Source organism: Morchella importuna (genome assembly GCF_003444635.1).
Source record: "Morchella importuna strain M04M26 chromosome Unknown Morimp01GS001, whole genome shotgun sequence".
NCBI classification, from domain to species: domain Eukaryota; kingdom Fungi; phylum Ascomycota; class Pezizomycetes; order Pezizales; family Morchellaceae; genus Morchella; species Morchella importuna.
In genome coordinates, this window is record NW_025763398.1 from 3,098,041 (window position 1) to 3,120,191 (window position 22,151).

At 44.5% G+C, this 22,151-nt stretch overlaps 3 protein-coding genes across 3 annotated transcripts; all 3 read left to right on the top strand.

The window, feature by feature from the left end:
- Positions 1 to 2,043: 2,043 nt before the first annotated feature.
- LAJ45_00786 (uncharacterized protein) lies at positions 2,044 to 3,234 on the top strand (the record flags this gene model as incomplete). Its single annotated transcript, XM_046110385.1, has 4 exons — positions 2,044 to 2,346; positions 2,419 to 2,598; positions 2,665 to 2,839; positions 2,918 to 3,234. 4 exons carry the CDS (start codon positions 2,044 to 2,046, stop codon positions 3,232 to 3,234), a joined length of 975 nt encoding a protein of 324 aa, XP_045977078.1.
- Positions 3,235 to 12,364: 9,130 nt separating this feature from the next.
- LAJ45_00787 (uncharacterized protein) lies at positions 12,365 to 15,802 on the top strand (the record flags this gene model as incomplete). Its single annotated transcript, XM_046110386.1, has 7 exons — positions 12,365 to 12,410; positions 12,920 to 13,102; positions 13,172 to 13,253; positions 13,353 to 14,770; positions 14,852 to 15,383; positions 15,432 to 15,629; positions 15,688 to 15,802. The coding sequence occupies 7 exons, from the start codon at positions 12,365 to 12,367 to the stop codon at positions 15,800 to 15,802; spliced, it is 2,574 nt and encodes an 857-aa protein (XP_045977079.1).
- Positions 15,803 to 16,876: 1,074 nt separating this feature from the next.
- On the top strand, positions 16,877 to 21,583 carry LAJ45_00788 (uncharacterized protein; the record flags this gene model as incomplete). Its single annotated transcript, XM_046110387.1, has 4 exons — positions 16,877 to 18,841; positions 18,901 to 19,672; positions 19,741 to 20,979; positions 21,033 to 21,583. The coding sequence occupies 4 exons, from the start codon at positions 16,877 to 16,879 to the stop codon at positions 21,581 to 21,583; spliced, it is 4,527 nt and encodes a 1,508-aa protein (XP_045977080.1).
- Between the last annotated feature and the right edge of the window lie 568 nt (positions 21,584 to 22,151).

The window sequence follows — 22,151 nt, forward strand, 5'->3', positions numbered from 1 at the left end:
GGTCGCGACCGTTATCAGATCGCCAAGAGATTGAGTGAAGAGCCCAGCTGATTGCATGATTTTTGATGACCAACCCCCTATGATCCTTGCTTGAACGCCTCTCTCAGCTGTAGCAGTACGGTATAACAAACAGAGGGACTTGGGCCAATAGAAATAAAATAAAAACCCTAGAGATCTTGCAGCTTGGCTCTTTCTTGCCATAACTATCCAACTAAAAGTATTATCGAGTGATGGCGAACGACTACATGTGTATATTGTCAACGATCACAAGAATAATCTATTCACCACAATAGCCCAAATGTATATGTAAACCTTTGATTTATAGTGAAAGTACGTCTTAAGTACATCATAATGTACATGTATACTTTGTGTGTAGGTACTTCTTAGCCAAGCTGTTTGTTGCCATGGTCATACGAATGATCCAATATACATGTATGTAGAGGTTGGTATATTCTATATATAGTTTCGATTCTACTCGTAATTTTTTTGCGTTTCCGGACTGGACTGGGTCCGCATATGGGCGTAAATCGTGCTTGACAACCATATTTTGGTGGTATGCGGACCCAGTCCAGTCCGGAAACGCAAAAAAATCACGAGTACATACATCCCTTCGTTCGTCAGAGCAAAAAGGAGACATATTAGGCCCACGACGGCGTGGTGATATTCAGAAAATCTAGCTACCTACAGACTGTGGAGACACCAGAATAAGTGTAGGGGGGGGGGTCACAGAAGGTGGTTTCGCAGCAAAAGAGGTTCACGGAGTGAGGGTTAGGTGTACTACTGAGTAAAAGTTGCCTACTAGCTCCCGGTCGTGGGAACGCACGAAGGGATGGATATACTTGTGCAGGTCATTTTAAGGTTATGTTGAGGTGCACAGAAAATACATGTACTGGACAACTCATACACTTGAACCCTTAGATTCATAAACTGATTATAAGTGCACTTACTCACGGGGTGAGTTACTTTGGGATGCCAAAGCAAATATGTAAATACTGCAAACACGGTCATCAGAGAACTACATGTAGATACGCCATCACCAGGTGAGTGAGTCTATCTACATGTAGCTATACCTGGTAACACAGCTAACATAACATTAGTATTATTCCACGCTTATAGCTGTGATGCAGATACACGAGATTTTCGATTCTAAAGGTACAAATTGCGGCTGTTATTCGGGCACTGGCGAACCTAATCCGAACTCCAAACTGATGCTATTCGATTTTCGCTAAATCGCACATGGCTACAAGTAGCTCAGATACACGCATTAAGAAAATATATTACCTCTATAGCGGAAATATTACTATTGCACCACATCACTGATCAGTTTATTCTGCGCCTTCAATTAAGGTATCTTGGGTCTGATGGTTTTAAAGTATCGGGGGCGGTATTTGGGGGAGTTTGCCGACCCGTGCAGATATTTTGATGTTCCCATGGCCCCTATATGGTCCAAAACTGGTAGACATGTGTATGTAGCAAAGGGTCTACGTTGAACATTGATTTTTTTTTTTTTGAAGGAACATGTACTGTAGATGCCATTGTATGTATGGCCGGATAGGGTAGGTATTGCAGGGTGGAATACAGCCTGCAAGTATGTACTCTAAGCTTTGGATATGGAGGTGCATGTGCGACCGCTTATGTAGGATGTAGTACCTACATGTCGGGTACTCATGTAGGTACCATAGATGTATCTAATCTTGATCTGCAGCATGCATAGGGCTTGCTTGGCGGAAATGACGTGATTGCTGACATGGGACCTTTGGGAACTCTGGAAGGGGGAAGTGGATGAAGAAGAGTTTGAGGTTGTTTGTGCTCAGCTACTTCTTATGTTTGTACTCTTCAAACATCACTGTTACCGACCCCCCAACACCTCATCCGCACAATAAATTTAAATTTCGATAAACGCTTACCCCTCTAATAGACCGCACCTTAATAATAACTGCAAGCCCTACGGAAACACCTTGTTTCATACACTCCAGTTGTCAATAATCTTTTCTTCATTCACGCTTCCCCACGGGTACCATTTCAACCATAACTCTTCATCAAATGACTATCCTCTTTGCTGTTTCTCAACACGATTTCCTTGCCCTTTTGATCTCACGCCTTCTAGGCTGGTCTTACTTCCTCTGTTGGTCAATATCCTTCTACCCTCAGCTCTTAGCTAACCACCAACGCCAGTCCGTCACCGGGCTTGCGGTTGACTTCTTTACTGTTAACGTCCTCGGATATATTTGTTACACTTTATCGTCATTTCTTTTTCTTTTCTCACCAACTGTGAGAGATGAATACGCTCGTCGACACCCTGGTGCCGAAGAGCCGACCGTAAGGTGGAATGATTTGGCATTTGCTGTTAGTTATGACCTCTTCAGCCGATTAATAAGTCGGGTTTCTTTACGGAGGTTGAGTTGCTAATGACAATAGGCACATGCGCTACTCATAAGTTCAATAACTCTATCGCAGTTTTACTTCTGGGGTTACAAGAGGCATGCATCACAGCATATGTCGCGGACTATGAGTGCTATTGCTATGAGTTGCGTTGCCGCCATAACTATCGCTGTGCTGCTTGCCCTTGGCAACAGCAACTGGGAATGGATCGACGTTGTGCGTATTTAACCACTGATCTGGGAGAGTGTTACACCAAATAGTCGTTAACTCAGATCCATTTAGGTTTATACACTGCAATATGTTAAGCTCTTAATATCCATAGTAAAGTACATCCCACAGGCGTATCTTAATTATCGACGCAAGGCAACCACTGGATGGTCAATACATAACATCCTCCTCGATATCTCTGGTGGTGCATTGTCGCTTGGGCAACTAGTGTTGGATTCAAGTTTACAAAGTATGTAAACCCCACTGCTTCAACCACGCCATGCTGTCCATGATTCCCGAATAACTATGATGCTAAACTATATTATAGGCGACTGGTCCGGCCTAACTGGTAACCCTATCAAGTTCTTCCTTGGTCAAATTACAATCATCTTCGACATCCTATTCATAATTCAGCACTACATCCTTTACCGTCATGCCGGGGCCCCGCGATCTGCTTTTAATTCTATCGAACGAGGTTACAGCACCATTTCTACGAGTCAGGCTTTACCTTCGGCATCATCACCTTTAGACCAAAACCGCCAAGTCCCTCGCGATGTCGCGGTACAGCATAGAGAAGAGCATAGAGGCCTGTTGGGCTCGAACGTCGGCGGAGCGATCAACGATGAACCTAATGTCGGAATTTAGATGTTCGGAACACAATACAGCATGGGGCTTTGTCTCATTTCCCGGGATACTTGATGGCTTGCAGACACAGGATTTGGAGTTCTTTTTCATGGGTTTTGGAAAATGATAGAGTTGAATGTACCTCTATTTATTTTGAGTTATAGGGTCTCGGAATTTTCTTCTTTGGTGCTTCTGATGAAGGCGTGGCATGATACCCTTTCCATTTTTATCCATCGAATTTTGGCATACAAGTTTTAGAATATTCCCTTCTTTGCATATATGTTATTTGATGTTTGTATAACAATATGCTAGACCTAGACTTTATCCATTTTGGATTCAGGCATTCTCTATAATATACATGATGATTTGGTGCACTTATAATTATAAAGTATCGTCATATATCTCAGAGGGCGGCGGCCATGGATTCACCTCAAACATAGGTATCCCTCGCGATCGTTCCGCCTAACAAATTTAAAAGGTGGCTTCCATCCCGTTTACCAGAGGGTTGCAAGAGGATCTGATCGCTAGGACGTCCCAAATGGGCTTTAAATACATGTATATTATAACGGTAAAGTAATTTTCTCATGAACTATCACTCGCCCAAACAACCCAGTACCTCGCTCAAAGCCTGCATGCACTAATTGCTTGATGAATCGCGCCAAATAGACGTACATTATATACCAGCCGTCTACATAACTACATGTACATGTACTAAATACATGGACCTACACCTGGGTATCACAAACCCTTTGGTCTCGTTCACAGTGTATCGCCCCTGCAGAAGCTAGCTACGACCCAGTATACAGCATTTCCCTACGCCAAGAGCGTGTAGGTGGCCGGTTAGGGCCTCAGTCATGTTAAAACTAGGTTTTCTTGTCGAGCTAGATCTAGCTAGATCTAAGGATTATCAATTGCTTCATACGCTGTCACTCGATATAGTGATAATTTCATCTTTTAAACTAGGCTATGCCAATTCGGAGAAATATTCACTCCGCTCCCTCAAAAGTAGTTATATGAGACGGGCAAGACCAGGATTACAGTGCGCGTGTTTACGTATCAGTACTTAGAATCTTGTCGCAGGAATTAAGCATATATGTAATTGCCCCACCACAGACCCTCAAAGAATTAAAAGTTAACAGTCCATCCTACAATCAATCTATTCCACTTAAATAGCGTGGTGCTTATATTTCTGGAACTCTTTAACCTGGTCCACCGGAAGACAGAAGATATAGGGACGCGCCTTGGAATGATAAAGTATGTATGTACTTTAGGCTTTCAATCTCCGCTTGGCCGGTGTATCAGGTCTATAGATCTAAGAATTCTATATTCATAGAACCATGCGCCTCCTTCATTCAATAGTTATAATCGGCACCGACAAAAAAGTCCACCTTCTCAGTCTTGAGCATGAAGAGTCGATAACATAGCTATAGGGAGTGGAATCTGGATCGATACAGCTCCTTATTGTAAGTCAATGTTCTCAAAACAAACTTCGTTTTGTGCTAGGTATCTGTGCTTGTAAGCACCATGATAAGCTGCGATTATCTATATAAAGAAGTGCAACACAAATTGCAAAGAGTGTCCGGGGATCCAACCGATTCTTGGGGGAATTTGCTTTGTCAACTCTCGAAGCTTATGGAGTTAATAGATCTACTATAGGTTGATAAATTTGGATATAGGCCTGCAATGTATCTGTGGACTGTGTGTATTAGATATAGGTCCCTGAAATGTTATATATAAGTATAACATGTAGTATATGCGTTAATACTGGCCGCACATGCACTAAAAATTGTTACATTACCTTCTGCATGCATGGCATTCCCATGTCTAGGACTTTACAGAGTGTGGTATAATACTACATGTAATAATCTGCGAAGTACAGCCACTCAGCAAAAGTGTTCGTGATATAGTTTTAATGTCAGTGCGCAGAGTGGCGCACCCGTTATACTGATGTTATTAAAGTTGAGATTCAAAACAACGAAAAATATATAATATAGTTTGTGACTATATATAAAAAGAAGATAGGTCATTGATCTTATTCTTCATTAATTTGGGCGCCATTGGTCACTGGGAAAGTCTTCTCTTGGGGGGTTCTTGATGGTCCACTGCGGTTACATATGGAGAAATGTCTCACTCCGAAATCGGAATCACGAACACTTTTGCAGAGTGGCTGTACATGTTTGTACATGTGTTTCAGCTTGGATGTTCAATATTATAGCTAGAAGATTTGGGCCCGAATCAAAATTATAGGAAGAGTTTCGACCTATAATATATATATAGCTGCATATATGTATATAATGCATGCGAAGTGTGTAGACTTTTAAGATTGGGCTAATTGTAGATCCAGCTAGAGTACATGTACTCTAGCAGCAGAAGGAGATCTGCATTATGCAACCATTGCTATCTAATGATAGATAAGATCAACTCATAATATAATATGTACATGTAGCTATTGATAGTCACACGGCGCATGTTCTAAGAAATTCAAATATTCGGATATTCGGGCCATTTCAGGATAGTGTGCTGTCCCCCTAAACCTACGAGGTGGAGAGATATGTGTGCATATATACATGTACCTCCGACACATGATTTTTCAACAGGCGATCCTCCAGCTGACCGGGAATCTCATTGAAATGTGGTGGCATTAATATTTAAGTAGCCCCATGGCCAATTATTTCACTGATGGATTTCTCAACCCCCTGACTCCGTCACGCGTGCAGTATATATATACTACATGTATCTCTGGATCCTGAACCCGAGCGCCCAACTACGTAGTACGTACATGTACACAGGTTAAAAGACTTTAAGAGCCACTAATCCTTTGGGGGGATGCCGAATAATTTGCAGATGATACAAGAAATGGTTGATCCTCACGATCGATGAGATGAAATATAGATCGTGTATGTAGGCATACCAAGCTTTGTGGTCACAGCTTTATAATATGTACATGTACTCTACCATCAAATATTTTAGATATCGATGAGTTTAGCCTTTCTGAAATTCTGGTCAACTAAACCAAACCAAGACGGATTTTCTCCAGAGTACGCCGGGATTAGTACCTGAAAGTGGCAAGTCAATACATTAGGAAGGTTGTACGTTACTTTAATTGAAGACTGGATGAGGCATAGCGCCTAATCCTCAGATCAGGGATGGTACAGAAGATTAAAAAGATATTATAATCGAGGGTGTGTAGGTACAGCTAAAAGTACCTACACATGTACCACTGAGAACCGAATAGATCAAGGCTGAAACTTTACGAAATTTATATGTATTACTTAAGTCCGTGCAACCCATTAAGTAGTAGACATTGCTTCAATACCGATAGAAAGAGGACTAGTAACGAGCATGCTACAGCACCTAGATCAGGTCCACACTCATATTGTTATTAACCTACCCTCGCTGCAAGATAATTTGCCTCAAAGGCGCTTAAACGGATCGAGCATTTTGTATCCGTCCATTGCCGGACACATGGACATATGAACTGTAGGGTATAAAGGTCATAAAAGTACGTGTGCCACGTACGTCACACGATTATGTGCAGAAAGTGAGTGATGCTGTTGTTACTCATGAGCCTCAACTTCTCCCGACCCTGTACCATACAGCTACATGTAGCTGCAGAGCTGCTCCTTACCTGTAGGTACTCTAGATCAGTGTGTACTAGCATGTGTGATTTGGATGCATACATATTCGTATGAAACTAGATATTGTAGGCTTTACATTATTATATATCAGTACCAGATTCTTGGTCTCTTAAAGAATCTATACCCGGATAAGTAATTATCACGACCAAGAAGTTGAGTTGTAGGTACATTACATGTACTTATCGTGCTCTGATGTACCTGATCGACGTGGCTGTGTTTGGCCTCTTCGCTTAAAAATGGGCTGAGAATTACGACAGGTAGATCTCTGGGCATTTGAAACCTTCTTTTGAGCCTCGATTTCGCAACCTCACCCTAGCTTGATATGGCGTTTTATAATTAGGTACAACTTTTTATTGGAGATCTAGCAAGTCAGAGGGCACAAGTTCCTCAGTTTATTCCCGATATCGGTCTATCATGATCAACGTTGTATACATAAATATGTACATGTAGGTACGCGCACGCGGAGCCAGATCATGACCACACACACATATCGTCAATCTAGGTCCCCAGAGCATCATTAGAGGACATGTACCTGCAGTATAAAAATTGGATGTAATAGACACGGAGTTCATTTATAGAACCTCTGACTTAAATCCGAATGCTAACTATTATACCGTAGTAGTAATACCGTAGTCCCGTGTTATTCTGCTACTGGATACATGTATCCCATAATCCGGTGCTTAGATGCTGTCTATTTGACAGAATATTATAATTACTAAAAGAGGAAGGGTGGCAGCCGAATATGTGTGTGATCCAGACACAAGCCACAGCTGAAAATACGCCGCCCGAATCAATAGGCAGCTTTAACGGACTATGGGATACCATATTGATTGGGACATCAACGACTGCTTCCCGCAAGTTCTAAAAGTTGTGCGATTTACGGTTTGACAATTGCAAGTGTGTATATTCGGTGACCTAGTGGTCGGGGTTCGTCGGACCAGCTACAAAAGGAAGGTATGATAGGAGAAACTTTGAAGATAAAGCAATTCCCCACGTTGCCAGTTTAAGTTGTATGTAATTGAGAAGGCGTGCAGAGCTGTCCACTCCTATCATGCCTGCCATGTGTGGTTAATTGGATGAATTTCAATTATGCCTGACTGCCGGGGGTAAATAACAGCTTACTAGCGCGTTGCAACCACAACATCAGGTACCAAACCGGACAGACTTTAAAATCCGGCGAGTAGTCAATCTAAGTTGTACGAGCGGCATCGACATAAAAATGATCATATTGAGTCAGATCCGCTCAAGAAATTCCGGATTTCGGTAGTATGCAGACCTGGCGTACTCGCGTCAGGGAAAAAGAACCAGAACATGCAAGTGAGAAAGCAGGGATTATTTGTATGGAGTGGCGCTGAGCTACCATACAAACTAGGCATTTGCATGTTCTGGTTCTTTATCCTAGACGCAAGTACCTTGGGTTGATTGTCAATGATTGATTCGGAGTAGGCAACGACCTACACAGCGTGAAACTCCCCTCGGCTAGCTGCAAACCAAATTGCACTATTCAGATCATATTACTCGTGTTTTCACAGCGTTTGTGAACACAACCGGCATTACATACACACAAAAAATAGCCAAGACAACCTTTTTGTATGGCATGCAATAGCGGTGGTGTTCACAAACGCTATGAATAGACGAGTAGTAGGGTGAATATATCTATAAAAAGCTCTTCTAAAATATACATACGTTAGTAGAGTACACTATGATGGCCATGGGTCTTCATCTTTCCCCCGCCTGGATTGAGGCGGCTACTGTATCATGATTAGATCGTGGGATTACTTGATGAGCATCAACCTCTCGACATTTTGCCTACATGTAGGTACTCTATGTACTCTAGATGTAAATTACCGTTGGAATGTTTTTTGCGGCAACATGAGGCTACAGCATCAGCAACCAAGACAGGGATGCCAGCCCTCGTTCGGCAAGGCGGCTTAAAAGCGGCTCATGTATGCAAGTCGGCGTCGAACGCTTGAGGCTCTCACATCGTGCCTCACCCCCCCCCCCACGATTCAAGTTCTCATTTTTGCTAAAGTACCGCATCTCTCGAGCGTCCCCCATATTTGTTTAGGGTGTTAAAAAGCAGAAACTCGTGGTACAGTCGCTCACCTACTGACGGCGGATCCTGTCTGATGGTTCTGTTTGCAGTAATTTGCCCTTGGCGTCCAAAACCTAACTCTTTTATTGGCCTCAATAGACAGGATCCGCCTTCACCCCGTGAGTGACTGTACAGCGAGTTTATCTCACGTCGTTCTGTCGTGGTCCAGACTTGTCAAATCCATGTATGTACCTACTCCACATATGAGCCGCTAAATAATAAAAGTTACACAAACCTTCGTATCATGTCTCAGAGTGCTCTAGCGTGGTTCCTGCTCTACTCTACAGTAGAGCCAGAGGCTCGTGCCGCACACCATATCTGTCACTATTCTGGATGCCGAGTGAAACATGCATGTAGGTACTCATCAGTAACTTCAAACACTCAAAACGGGCAGTATGGCAGCATTTGAACCATCTGAACTGTACTGGTAGATACACTGAGCTAGAGGCTGATTTCTGTAGAGCAGGAATCAGGTCGTATGTAGAGTAGAAGGAACCCCTATAAATATCGGACTTTGAAATAAAGACCACTTAGATTAAGCTTCTTGGATGGTTTGAATTGGAGAGGAGCGGTCCCGCGAGCTGCAAATGTTTGCCCGGCTCCAAAACCGATCGGGGAGGATTATGATTCCCTGTGCTGTAACTTGGGTAGATTGCACGTCATGCATAGCACCTTGACAAGGAACTGTAACCCTTAGAAGCTCTGTGAGGATTAAGTAAGAAGGGGGAAGTTGTGCATGGTGAGAGGAATCCACTCATCTTCGAACTCGGTTCCACTCCTTAGGCGCCTTTGAGCCTTTCCCTCACACACACAAATCAAATTCATAAAGAGCAAGTACTTGAACGAAGGCAATTTTTGGTGAGCATAGGGGATTATAAATTGCACACTTTACTAACAGTACCAGCAATCGTGTTTGTTAAGTTATATGAACACTTGGAAGTAAATTTTGTAGGCCTGGGCGGGGCCGGTTTACTGTGCACCTCGTTTAAAGTTTCACAACCTAATTGTGTTTTGCCGGGGGCTATGCCGGTCCTCTTACAAGACTTTTTTTTTCTTTCCTGTTAATCAAGTCGTTAACGACGTCGAGTATGAGAGAAATATGGATAAAGACCAATTACTCTAACGTTATGGGTAATTAATCAGTTACTGTATTCGAATATTACTTATTTGATGGTTTTGGTGATTTCCGAAGTCCACCATAAAGTACATACACGCACGCACATGTGCCGATACTTGGGATTCGAGACTTCACAAAGTTACGAAGTGATGAGACGGGTACTGTAATATCGACGGTGGCGATGTTGTTTCTGTGTAGCGACAGGCCAAGCATTCGGAGCATAAGAGCCCCATAAGAGCCCCTCATTTTTCGCCGCACTAACGCTGCTGGAAGGCGTGGAGTAAGGCTTTGGGGGGTGCACATACGCGGGCTGACATACATGCCTAATACTACTAGACTACCTAGTACTTCCGATATTGAAGAATACAAACCTCATGATACGTCTTGAGTAGCACTTGTCTAGATCATTAGAGGAAACTATAAGGTGCATATATGTACAGTGACCAAGTAGAGATAGATATAGTATATAGAATATCGTTTTCTTCCCTGGTTCAACTTGTAACGAAATCATCCAATCCCACTTCAGCTGTTTTCCGAGCTAATCCTCATCTCAACCGCCCCCATCCTTGCTGCATTCTCGACCCTGGTCAATATCTGCTTTTTGAGCCTGCGACATACAGGCTCGTTGCTGCAGCGCGGCTCTTTTCCTAGAGCCGGACCTTCCTTCACGTCCGGTTGTGTCAGATAGGTATTCATGTCCATGTTCATTCTTGTTGAGCAGCCTCGAGCTCGATCCCCCTTGCCCGCCCTGTGCAGCATCGCAAAGTAAATGATCCTTGCCGAGAATTTGAAGCCGCAAACACGCCAGATCGTTCGGAGCCTCCAACTGACATCCGCTCCCCCACCTCCACATCAAGGTAGCTGCAGTGAGGAAAGTTGTGGGTAGTTCTTCGCACAAGTACCCACTTACTTACGTTGTAAATAATTCTTTTACATATCACTCACCCTCTCATCTTTGTCTTCACCATTCCTTTACTCCCGGCTCACAATTCGGACCATTTCTTATACTTACAGAACGCCGACCCGAACCCGGAAACATCGGTCCCGGTTACGGAACCTTACAGCTCCCGTCGTGGTCTATAGTCCATCTGCCCATCTACCTCTAATCAGCCGCCTTCTTCCTCCTCCTATCACGCTTGAACCAACCATATCTTATCCATACATAGTACAGAGGAAGGAAATCCAATATTATTCTTACTTGCCTGGCTGTCCCACTCAGCACTCACTATATGTGGAGCTCGGACCCAGAGAGTTATGCTGGACGTGGCTAGATCTACCTAGTATTCAACATACTTAGTAGTAACAGAATAATCTTGATTGTCAGCCGCCCTTTTTTTTCTTTTTCTTTTTGTGCTGTATTTCTCCGGGAAACATCCTGTCTATAAACAGGACCTCGACCACTCAATCTCAATTTGATACATATTATATCTTTACAAAGGAAAGGAAAGGAAAAGTACGAGAAGTAAGGGAGTGGGAGGAAGAAGTGGAGGAAGGAAAGCATACAACATAACTAGTGAGTGAAAGAATAGAGCTGATCGAATTCACATCTGCGACAAAGGAAGGAAGGGATAGACACACTCCCCTTTCTAGAGCTGGCTGATCACCCGACTATTGGCTGCTGGAGAGCCGACCTAACGTATGGTTGTGACGCTAGTCCCTAGACTTCAATAGCGTACAAGTTAAGGTCTCGTCGCCTTGAGCCTCCAAAATCCCGCTAAGCAAGAAGTACTTCAAGAGGTCGCGAACTTAGCCCTCCACCCCTCAACTTACGATCCGTCTGTCCTGCCACTCCCTTTTACATTTTCTCTCTCCTTTCTCTCTCTACCTTCTATCTTCACCTTCTTCAACTACGAGCAGACTGCCATTCTAGGTCTTTGTTTCAACTACTGCTACAACTGCTACCATTACTGCCATTACTACCATTCTCCATTACTGCCATTACTACGTCCATTACTACCACTACTACTACTAAAATACTCTCTTCTCTGTTTTGAGTTGCCCTGCTATATCTCTTGATTAGTCCCAAGCCCTCCCCCTGTTATTCTTCGAGGCTCTTTTACCCACAACACAACCGTTGCAGCGACGCTATCATCCTCCCGTCATCCCTCCCCTCCTTTCAGCCTCTCAGCCTCATCATAATCGTCATCATCACATCCAAAAACAAAAAGTTTTTGGCTCGACGCAGGATCGTATAACGAAAATTGCTGTTGAGAATTAAACGATTAGGAAAATCGAAAAAAGCTACGATAACTGTGGCCCGCATTGGCTAATTGAAAGTTCGTTGCTTCTGGAAAGGTTATTATGCTGTGTGCTGTTCGGCGTCATCAGTCGTTGAATACGTCAATTTGTGAGTGTGTTTGCAAGTTTCGTCAGTTTGACTCGTTTGCTATTATTACTTGTCGCATTTCTTCATTTTTGGAGAAACCTCCGCTGTAACGGCTAAAAAGTGTACTTGGTCGTCGTTATTGTTCGTGGATTCCGGTTGGGACGGAGCACGGTTGGTCGTGCTTTGTGGGGCTCTGTGCTTGGTTCAGAGCCTCAGCATGAGCCGCATCTCACCACTCTCGAGGTTGAATCCATCAACTTTAGGTCCTAAATGAATGGAACCACGTCGGTTATCCTGCTGCATCTCTGTATCTTAACTTGATCGTGTTGCCACTTCTTATGCTCATAACTTTGTGCCTCTACCTTGTCTTTTATTTTCTCATTCAAATTTATTGCCTTTTTCTTTTTCCCTTTCGATCCCCTCTCCTATTGTGCGCGTCCTTTATTGCGAGTTTCCTCGATTCCCCCACCAATTTTGATCGGATAAAGCTGACCTCGGTATCTACCCTTTTCTCTTCGTCGCCTGCATAGGTCTTGATTCAGCACCATTCGATTCCCCTCCTTTCTCTGTGCAACTACTGCCAAAAATAAACGACATCCACGACCGTCGCTTCAAGGCTGGCATTAGCTTTAGGAAAGTAAATTCGGATTTTGACATTCAATTTCAAAAGGATAATTTTAAACAAATTTGTTGCCTCTTTACTCAAACCTGGGGTAAGTGAACCCCCGTCACCCAGGATATGCGAAATAAGAATGAGATCTTGCAGAATCTGATTAGGATAGACAATTCAGCCGCAGGGTGCCTAACCCACGGTTCGAAGGACGGATCCATTAGCGGCCTAGACCCCATCAAATCTAAACCCAAGTATAAGAAACCAGCAGATAAAAAAAGCATTGGTGAAGGGCAATACATTGAGCAGTCGCATGCCAACTACAGGTTAGAGCATGCGCTAAAATCTCTCAGACTTGGGACAGAGCAGCGACCAAAGGACTTCCCTATCCCTTCAAATCCTCAAAAATCTGCCGCTCCATCGAATCCCAATTCCTCAACACCACCCCCAGAGGCACTACATCAATTAACTTGCGTCTCGCCAGTCCCGCCCCCAAATCCAAAAAGCAAAAGACAAACCCCCGAGGGCCTACCGTTGACGCCCTCTCAACGACCCCCAATCCAAAACGAGGCTATAGACAAGATAACTACGCTGAATTCCCATCTTTACGATCCTGGGCCGGTGGACTCTAACTGTTCCACCCCCACCGTGTCCACTACGTCTTCTCCAGTACTTGAGCAGGCTCACCCGCAGCTTTTCCCTGATAATTATAACCAGGGTGAGCGCCGCGATTCCATTGTATCACAGGATTCTACAGTGGCCGCTTCAAGTCCGCGGCCGAGGGGAATTCCACGCGCATCACGGGGAGACGCCGTCCTTATTAGTTTCCTCGCACCCGATCAACCTCAAATTGCACTTAGGGCCGGTGAGAGTCCATTATTTTGGCTCAGTGGGAGCGAATCTACGGAAACAGAAATGGAGACAGAGAATGGGGATCATGACAGGCCAGGTGGGGGTGACGGTGATAATGATAGCAGGAGTATGAGCAGACAACAATCCGATGAAGGTGTAAATGGCAACGGAAACATGGATAATGGCGAAGGAAACTCAACCGATGGCGGCGCAACTAAAGGTGGCGATGGAGGAGGAGAAGGAGGGGGCGGCGATGAACGAAAAGGAAATTCCGGAGATGGGGGTAAAGAGAAAGGGAATGGAGCTAATGGGAGTGGTGGAGAGAATAACGACAAGGAGGAGGAGAAAAAGGAAGAGGACAAGAAAGACAAGAAGAAGGCTAACGAAATGGAACAGCTGACTTCGGATGCTGATGCAATGGATATTGATGAAGGTCCCAATGGAGGGTCCGTGAATGGGGAACAAAAGCTCAAGAAGGAGAATGATGGAACAAATGATGGCGATACCTCTATGGGAAGAAAGGATAGCAATGCCATGGAGGTTGAAGCACCTTCTTCCGAAGCAGCGGTGAATAATCTCATGGCTCTTGCGGGGGCGGCTGGTAAAGATCAACAGCCCTTTTCATCAGGAGCATCGCTTCCGGCCATTTTCCCCACGTCCACGAGTGGTGGGTCATGGGCACCAACGCCTCATGCCCAGTCACCTCCCGGTCAACATCTCAAATTACCGTTACCCAATTCCTCTCCTTCTCTCCCCTCAATAATGAATACCCCTTCGGCAAGCTCGCCGCCAAATAGTCTTCCTGGAGGCGATGGGAGGCACACGACTTTACCACCAGTATCGTCAATCCATGTTCTTGCAGATATTGCTGAGAAGGAGTCTTCTCAGCAACAGCAAACCACATGGGCTAACAACAATCGTATGGCCCCAAATGCTAGAACGGTTTATCCAACCGTGTCGTCCCATGTGAGTGTCGCGCCTTCTAACAGATCGGCTCAAGCCGCCCAATCACCTGGACTCCCCCCTCCTGCACAGGCAGCCCACGGATACGGCCCTGACGGAAACCCTCGCCCGCCTATGCATCACCTCTCATTACAGCAGAGACAGATTCTCTTGAGCCAGGAATATTACCCCCCGCACCATCAGCACTACCAGTCTCCCTATCCACCTATAAAAGATGCAAGTAGCAACGGAAATCCAAACTCCTTTGGCCCAAACTTTGGACGTGAGCTTCCAGGTATCATGAGTTCACCACCTCCCAGTGGAGGGGCCAACTTTTTTGCGCAGCAGCATAATATGCCATCAACGATAACTGGGCGAAGAGATTCAGCATTCGAATACTATTCAGAACACACACCGCCGTCGGGCCCAAGTACAGGAGAAACAATGGCCAGCTCTGATGAGACTGTAACAAGTCCCAGGAACCGTGCAGGAATGCCAGCTGGAAATCAAGGAGCATTATCTGCTGGCGTTTTCAAGTGCGAATATCAAGGTTGCAAAGCTCAACCTTTTCAAACACAGTACCTATTGAAGTAAGCCAAAATATACCAATACATAGTTCACTGTACTGACATTTTTAGCTCTCATGCCAATGTACACTCGTCCGCTAGACCCCACTACTGTCCTGTAAAGGGCTGTACAAGGGCAGAAGGTGGGAAGGGGTTTAAAAGAAAGAATGAAATGATCCGCCATGGATTAGTTCACGATTCACCCGGATACGTCTGTCCGTTTTGTCCCGATAGGGAACACAAGTATCCAAGACCAGATAATCTACAACGGTATTCTAAACAACCTCTTGAATTCTTGAATTTGATTTTCTAACATGAGGTTTTGTAGGCATGTGCGAGTTCATCACATGGATAAAGATAAAGACGACCCGCAGTTGAGAGACGTTCTATCCCAGCGACCTGAAGGAGGAAACAGAGGTCGAAGACGAAGGCTGGGGGCGTGAGACTTACATAGGGAATTGTTACGATATGGGGCGTTTTACTTTCGTCATGCATTCAGCGACTGTTAATGAGTACATGATTGTTTTCTCTTCTTGCTGTTTCCATATTTGTTTCCTTCGGTGTTTTATTTGTTTGTTTTCTTTACTCCTAGGTTTGGGTGTGATAGTTGCAAAGGCTCTGGGGGTGGGTTTTTTCATTGATTTCATTTTTCCTTTCTCATTCGGAAATATTTAGTGGGGAAAAAACAGGAAGAGATATACAGTTGACTGGATGATCAGTAAATTAGCGAATTCAGCTCCTGGAGAGCGCGATCGAAGGAGAAAGGGGGATAGTTGTGCTTTAATTTCCCGTCTTTTATCCCCTGTTGAATCGCATTTTTACTCCAGAATTTAGGGCCCACTGGGGTTCTATGTGCAGCCTCCTTTAGGTTTTGTCTCTGTATGTAGTACTGTTTTGATTCGAAAAATACTTGGATTTAAGCAACACCAAAGCATGGCCTATATTTCTTTTTTTCTTTCCATGATTTATCGATTGTCAGTACATGTACATGTAGCTATAACCAATGTATATACATAAGTGTAGGCATAAGAATATGCGTAAATACATGTACATTCCATGTATTAGTGCGTTTGACACATGTGCAGACAATAACGTCAATAAAGTACATGTACCGCTGTATATACACGATACGTAGTAGCAAAATGTTAATTTCCAACTACTACAGCTTGCCCATCAGCGAGCGCTGCCCCCGCTACCCCCAGGATGCAACGGTTGCCACCCACCAAAGTTTGGTGGACGCTCGCTGATGGGCAGCGCTCGCTGATGGGCAAGCTGGTCTATGTATTTGCATACATGTAGTTAACCTAGAAGGAAGGTAGTGTAATGTACGATGGGAGAATCAATTATTAGATATCTGCCATTTGTGGTTAAACAGATGGATTTTGATTGGGCCTGACTGCCTAAAGTAAAACATACGTTGCCAAGCCTATTTGTTGCCCCAGCAACATAATCTCAGCTTTCACTGTTTCCAACACTTCGTTTACCCTGTCACTCGCGTTCAACCACCACAATTCAAGATGGACGAAATAACCCACCTTGCCAACGAAACCCCATGTCCTATCCGTTCTTTCCCAGGAGGGAATCAACAACAGCTGCAGACTTCCTTCCCGCTAGTAGCTTCTGACAATGACGATGATGACGATGAAGACCTTGATTACACCAGAGCTCTACCTGATGATTTCCAGCTTTTTCCAAAAAGAGCAACCAAAGTTCGAAAGTCTGGGCTGCACGAGCCCCCGAGACGGATGACAGGGGTACAGAAGCAGGACCAAAACCAAAATCAGAACGGACGACGTCAGACAGCGCTAGAAAAGTCCGAGAGAGCTCCAGAGAGAGTTATCGATCGAGCGCCAGAGAGAGCTCTCCCAGAAAAGGCACCAGAAAGACCCCTTCCTCAAAGAGTATCTACAGAGAACAATTTCCACATTGATGTCATTCAAGCCTTGCAGCCGCCGCAGCAGCAGATAAGAGGACAAGGATTGCATCAACAACCAAGAAGGATAGGAACTGGAATGGCAAAAAAGATTGAAACCAAAAATCGACGTAGGGTTAGTACAATGCTTGCGGCGATGAGATCCCAGGTTCAAAATGAGCAGGAAGTTCCGGTTGTTAGTCCATCAGTTGTATCATCAGCAAGGTCTTGGCAGGAAAATGATAAGTCCATGCTTGGTGATAAGGCGAGGGGTTCCTCAAGTTCCCAGGCGAAGTCAAATACCGAAGTTGCGCCGGTCGAGAAGGAGTCTTTGTATGTACCTCCAAGACGAATGCCGCTTCACGCTTCGTCGCGTGGTCTTCACCAACCGGGGGCTGATGTTGCCCGTCGTGGGAATTCGGGAGGGAAGGAAAACATTCCTCCTGGAAAATTTCCTGCTGCGTGGAGCTTTGATAAGAACGCGGGGAGAACTTCTAGTGGGGGCGAAAAGGAAACCAAACAAGCAAATATCAATACTAGTATCGGAAACATGAGACCGCCTGCTTCCAGGGGGCCACAACGATTCGCACGGGAATCCTTAAAACGGAGCAGCGAGTCAATGATACTGGATGATGATGTTTCTTTCACATCTAGCTCTACACCATCCACAGCAGGGTCTGGAAACTCTTCGCATACTAGATCAGATAAACTCCGACTTCTTAAGCGTCGGAGGCTTGGCATGCAACTCCTACCAACACCGCCTTCTTTGACGAAAGAAGAGGAGGCCGAATTGGCGCCATTTTCACTCCCAATGGATATTCTTCAACCCGGGGCCCCTTTCCAAATCTTAGGTGGCAAACAGTCTAGGCAACGGCTAAATCCAGTATTACAAGAGGATTTGCGTAGAGCTGAAATGTATGAGGAGTCGTGGCTTATGGCACAAGAATCTTCAGTTTCTCAACTCTTAAACTCTATTCTATCTGACTCTACTACTCCACCTCATGAACTTACAGTACGGAAAGACTTTGTGCGAATATACTCAGAACCTCCATTTCCGTTGCTTTTCAAGCGTCTACAGGCTAGTCTTCTTTATGGGGCTCTATCTGTGCCAAAAGATATCCTCGAAAAGAGTTCAGCAGCGAAATTTGGAGGGGTGGGTATCGGCCACAAAGGTCAAGGCTGGGGGTGGGCAGAAGACATTGCCATACGCAAAAATTTCATGGCCCTTTTCTTCGATTGTTATAGTCTATCGGCTTTGATCCCGGGGTTGGAAGTCGTAATTGGAAGGGAGATGTTTCCGGACCCATACAAGAGCGCTACAGAAAAGAGAAAGCTCGCCGAGGTGTTCTTAGAACGGTATCTTGTGAAATGTGAAGATGTGTTGGCATGTCCGCCCGTTGAAACAGCTAGGGCGAGGGGTGCCATGGCCAGTTCGCATGGAGATAACGAGGATTGGGGGAGCCCAGCATGGTTATTAAGGAAAAGTTTGCTGAGGAGTTTGTTACTTGTGTTGTTGATGGACAAAGGAAAATCTCAAGGTGCGCTTGGAAGCTTAAAGTTATTTAAAAAGGCACGCAATCCCTTAGTAAACCCTATATTCGCTTAGAGCTATTTTTAATTATTTTATAGTCGTCGCCGCATAAATCCTCGGTATCAATCCTCCAGTCCTTGTCAAGGCTGCTTCTGCCATCGATAGGAGATATTCTAAGACCATTAAGTCACCTTAATTACCTCCCTGAAACATCGCAACACCCGTTAGAAGAGTATGAGTACGAAATATCGAACCTGGCAGTAGATATGCGTGATGGTGTACGTCTTTGTCGAATTGTCGAGCTCTTAATCTATCCCCAGCCTCCACCAGACTCAGAAAATGCACTAAAGAGTATTCATCAATTACCCTTATCTTCCAACTTGAAGCTCCCTGCGGCCACAAAAACCCACAAGTTACATAATGTTTTATTAGCCCTAGCTGCCCTTGAATCCGTCGGGGGGAACCCGCGCAATGTTACAGCAAAAGAGATCATTGATGGGTTCCGCGAGAAAACGGTTGGACTGTTATGGGGAGTTGTTAGTAAATGGGGGCTAGAGCTATTAGTGGATTGGGGGGAAGTGAAAAAAGAAACCAGAAGGCTCCAGTATAGGTCAAAGCGTCTTTCGAGCGGTGAGGATGAGGACATGGAGGAACCGACTAACTACGCGCAGCTACTGTACAAATGGGCAAGTTCTGTTGCGGAATTACATGGTTTATGTGTTGAAAACCTTACGACAAGTTTTTCGGACGGGAAGGTGTTTGCCAAGATTGTGGAAGAGTACGAGCAATTTTTTCCAGTGAATATAAGGAGAGGGAAAAGCGCAACGTTGGAGGAGAAGCTGAAGGCACTTGGATGCAGCTCGTACTTTGGTAAGATCCGCAAAAAGGATATCTCTAACTACATAATGCTGATCGGCTTGGCCATTTTTTTTTTATAGCTGGGTTGTTTGCCAATTCAGAGAAAAACGAGAGAGTATTTGACGAGGATTTTATTATAGCTGGATTAGCCTATCTGTGCTCGAGACTGTTCCAATGGTCAGTAAAGGAACGGGCGGCAGTGGCAATCCAAAGGGCCTATCGATCTCATGCTTTTCGCCATACTTCTCATAAACGGATCGCCCTTCTCATTCTCGCTCACGAGTGCGCTATAGTTGCCAATACACGAAGTAGGGTTACGAATGCTGCAATTATCATCCAACGGGCTTACCGACAATACCTTCATCTTCAGATAAAGAGACTTATTAATGGCATGACGAAAGTCCAGTCTATTATGCGTGGTGCTCTTACGCGTATGGTATTTAAAAAACAGATAGCAGCAATTGCCATATGCCAAAGAACATGGAGAGAAATAAGGGAATCTAGATTTCAGGATAGGATCGGTATTGCCAAGGAGGCAATGATGAGTTTCCAGGCTGTCGCCAGAGGTTTGTTATTGAGAAAAAAACTAGAGCAGCAAAGGAATGCCTTAAGGACACTCGAAGAGTGGTGGTTAAACCAACTTGCTCAGCGGGAAATTCGGACAGAATATCTGATCTTGAGAAGTGCAACTATTATGATTCAAAAATGGTGGAGGAATCAAGTTGCGGTCCAAATCCCTCGTCGGGACTTCTACCATACACGAAACGCAATAGTCAATGTTCAAACTATTGCTAGGGGTTTACTGGTACGTCAAAGGTGCGAGAACAAAATTCGAGCGGCATGCGTTATCCAGCAGCAATTCAAGGCATATAGGGCGGGTCTCATGGGCCGATTAAATTTTCTTGAGTTGAGATGGGCGACACTCAATGTTCAACGTCTTCGCCGATCCTATGTCATAGCACGGCAGGAGAGGGAGCGGTTCATAGCCTTGAAGACCCAAACAATAATTCTCCAACGTAATTTCCGGAGAATTATTGAAAGGCGTGATGCGACAATTCTGATTCAAAGAAGTTGGAGGAAGTTTGCCTGGCTGGTTAGATTAAGGAAAATATTTAGAGAGGTGGTCATGATCCAAAGTGTGTGGAGGGGATATAAAGTGCGAGAGGCATCAAATGCAAGAGTGAGAATTGCGCGGCGAAGGGTTCAAAAAGCTATATTATCCCAGGTGGCGGATAATGACCGATTGTGCGAAAGGGAAAAAAGGGGACTGGAGTTAGTCAAATCACCTGCGGGCTATGGAAGAGGTGTTATGCAGTTGGGTATGTAATCATAAACCAAGAGTTTGTGGTCAGTACTAACCACTCATTTATAGATATCGTAACCAGATATTCAAGAGAATGTGCAGTTAGAGTCGTCAAGAACGAAGTCGCTATGGCGGCACTCCTCTCCAATATCGAAACATCCCTTAAACAAGCACAAAAGTCCGTCACTGCTGCCACCCGGAACCTTACCCTTGCGGTCAATATAATTCACAACATTTCACAATCATCTTACGCAGTCGTAATACTCGCAAAACCACCTCAGAGACCTGCGAAAAAAACAGTGGCTGGTCATGCTACTATTCCAAGAGATGTTTTTACTATAATTCTAGATGTCATCGATACTATGAAGCTTGCGGCCGCGAATACCCCACAGTTAGAAGTCCTCAACACTTCGATTTGCGTCCTAAAGCGGGCTGTAGCAAACAGTAGTGTACGCCAAAGACTTTTAGCAAGGAAAAAGTGGGTAGAGAAACTTGGCATAGTTATGAAGGGGATCAAAGCGGACGAGGAAAAAAGGGTTAATACCAGAGGTGGGGGTGGGAGAATGGAATTGGTAAAATCTTCTGCTCTTGAGCAGATCATAACCGCCCTGCATAGCTGATTTTTTCGGTTCTCGATACTTTTTAAATGGGCTCATGACTACGATTTTTCTTGCTTGGGGCTAGGGGGTCGGTTTTCACATTTTTCACTACGCACTATTTTGTACGGCACGTTTTATGTTTGTTTATTGCCCGGATAGTTGGCACCGTACGTAAACGAACGAAGGGAGTTTTATTCTACGCACTGGTTTTGTGGGTGTTTAGGACTAATGATTTTTGCTTTCATTGATGTAGATTTTGTTCGCTATCTCATCGAAGTAACTATATGTACTAGTTTAGATACACGTAGTCACCAAGAATCTCACACTCAATTCGCAGTTTGTGTTATCTATGGAGATTGCACGTGACCCTGTAATGAACGTCAGTGGCGTGGAGAAGCAACGATTTAGAGTACATGTAGAGTCGACAAGCGAATAAACACAAGCCTCGAAGCTAGAGCATTGGTGCCTGTCGCCCGGTAAATTTCGAACACGTCTGCGGCTGCAGGTCCCGATAAAGGTGTGTTACCGAAAATTTAAGCTTTTTAAGATGCCTAGGTTTTTTTTTTTTTTTTTTTTTCTTTTCTGAGGC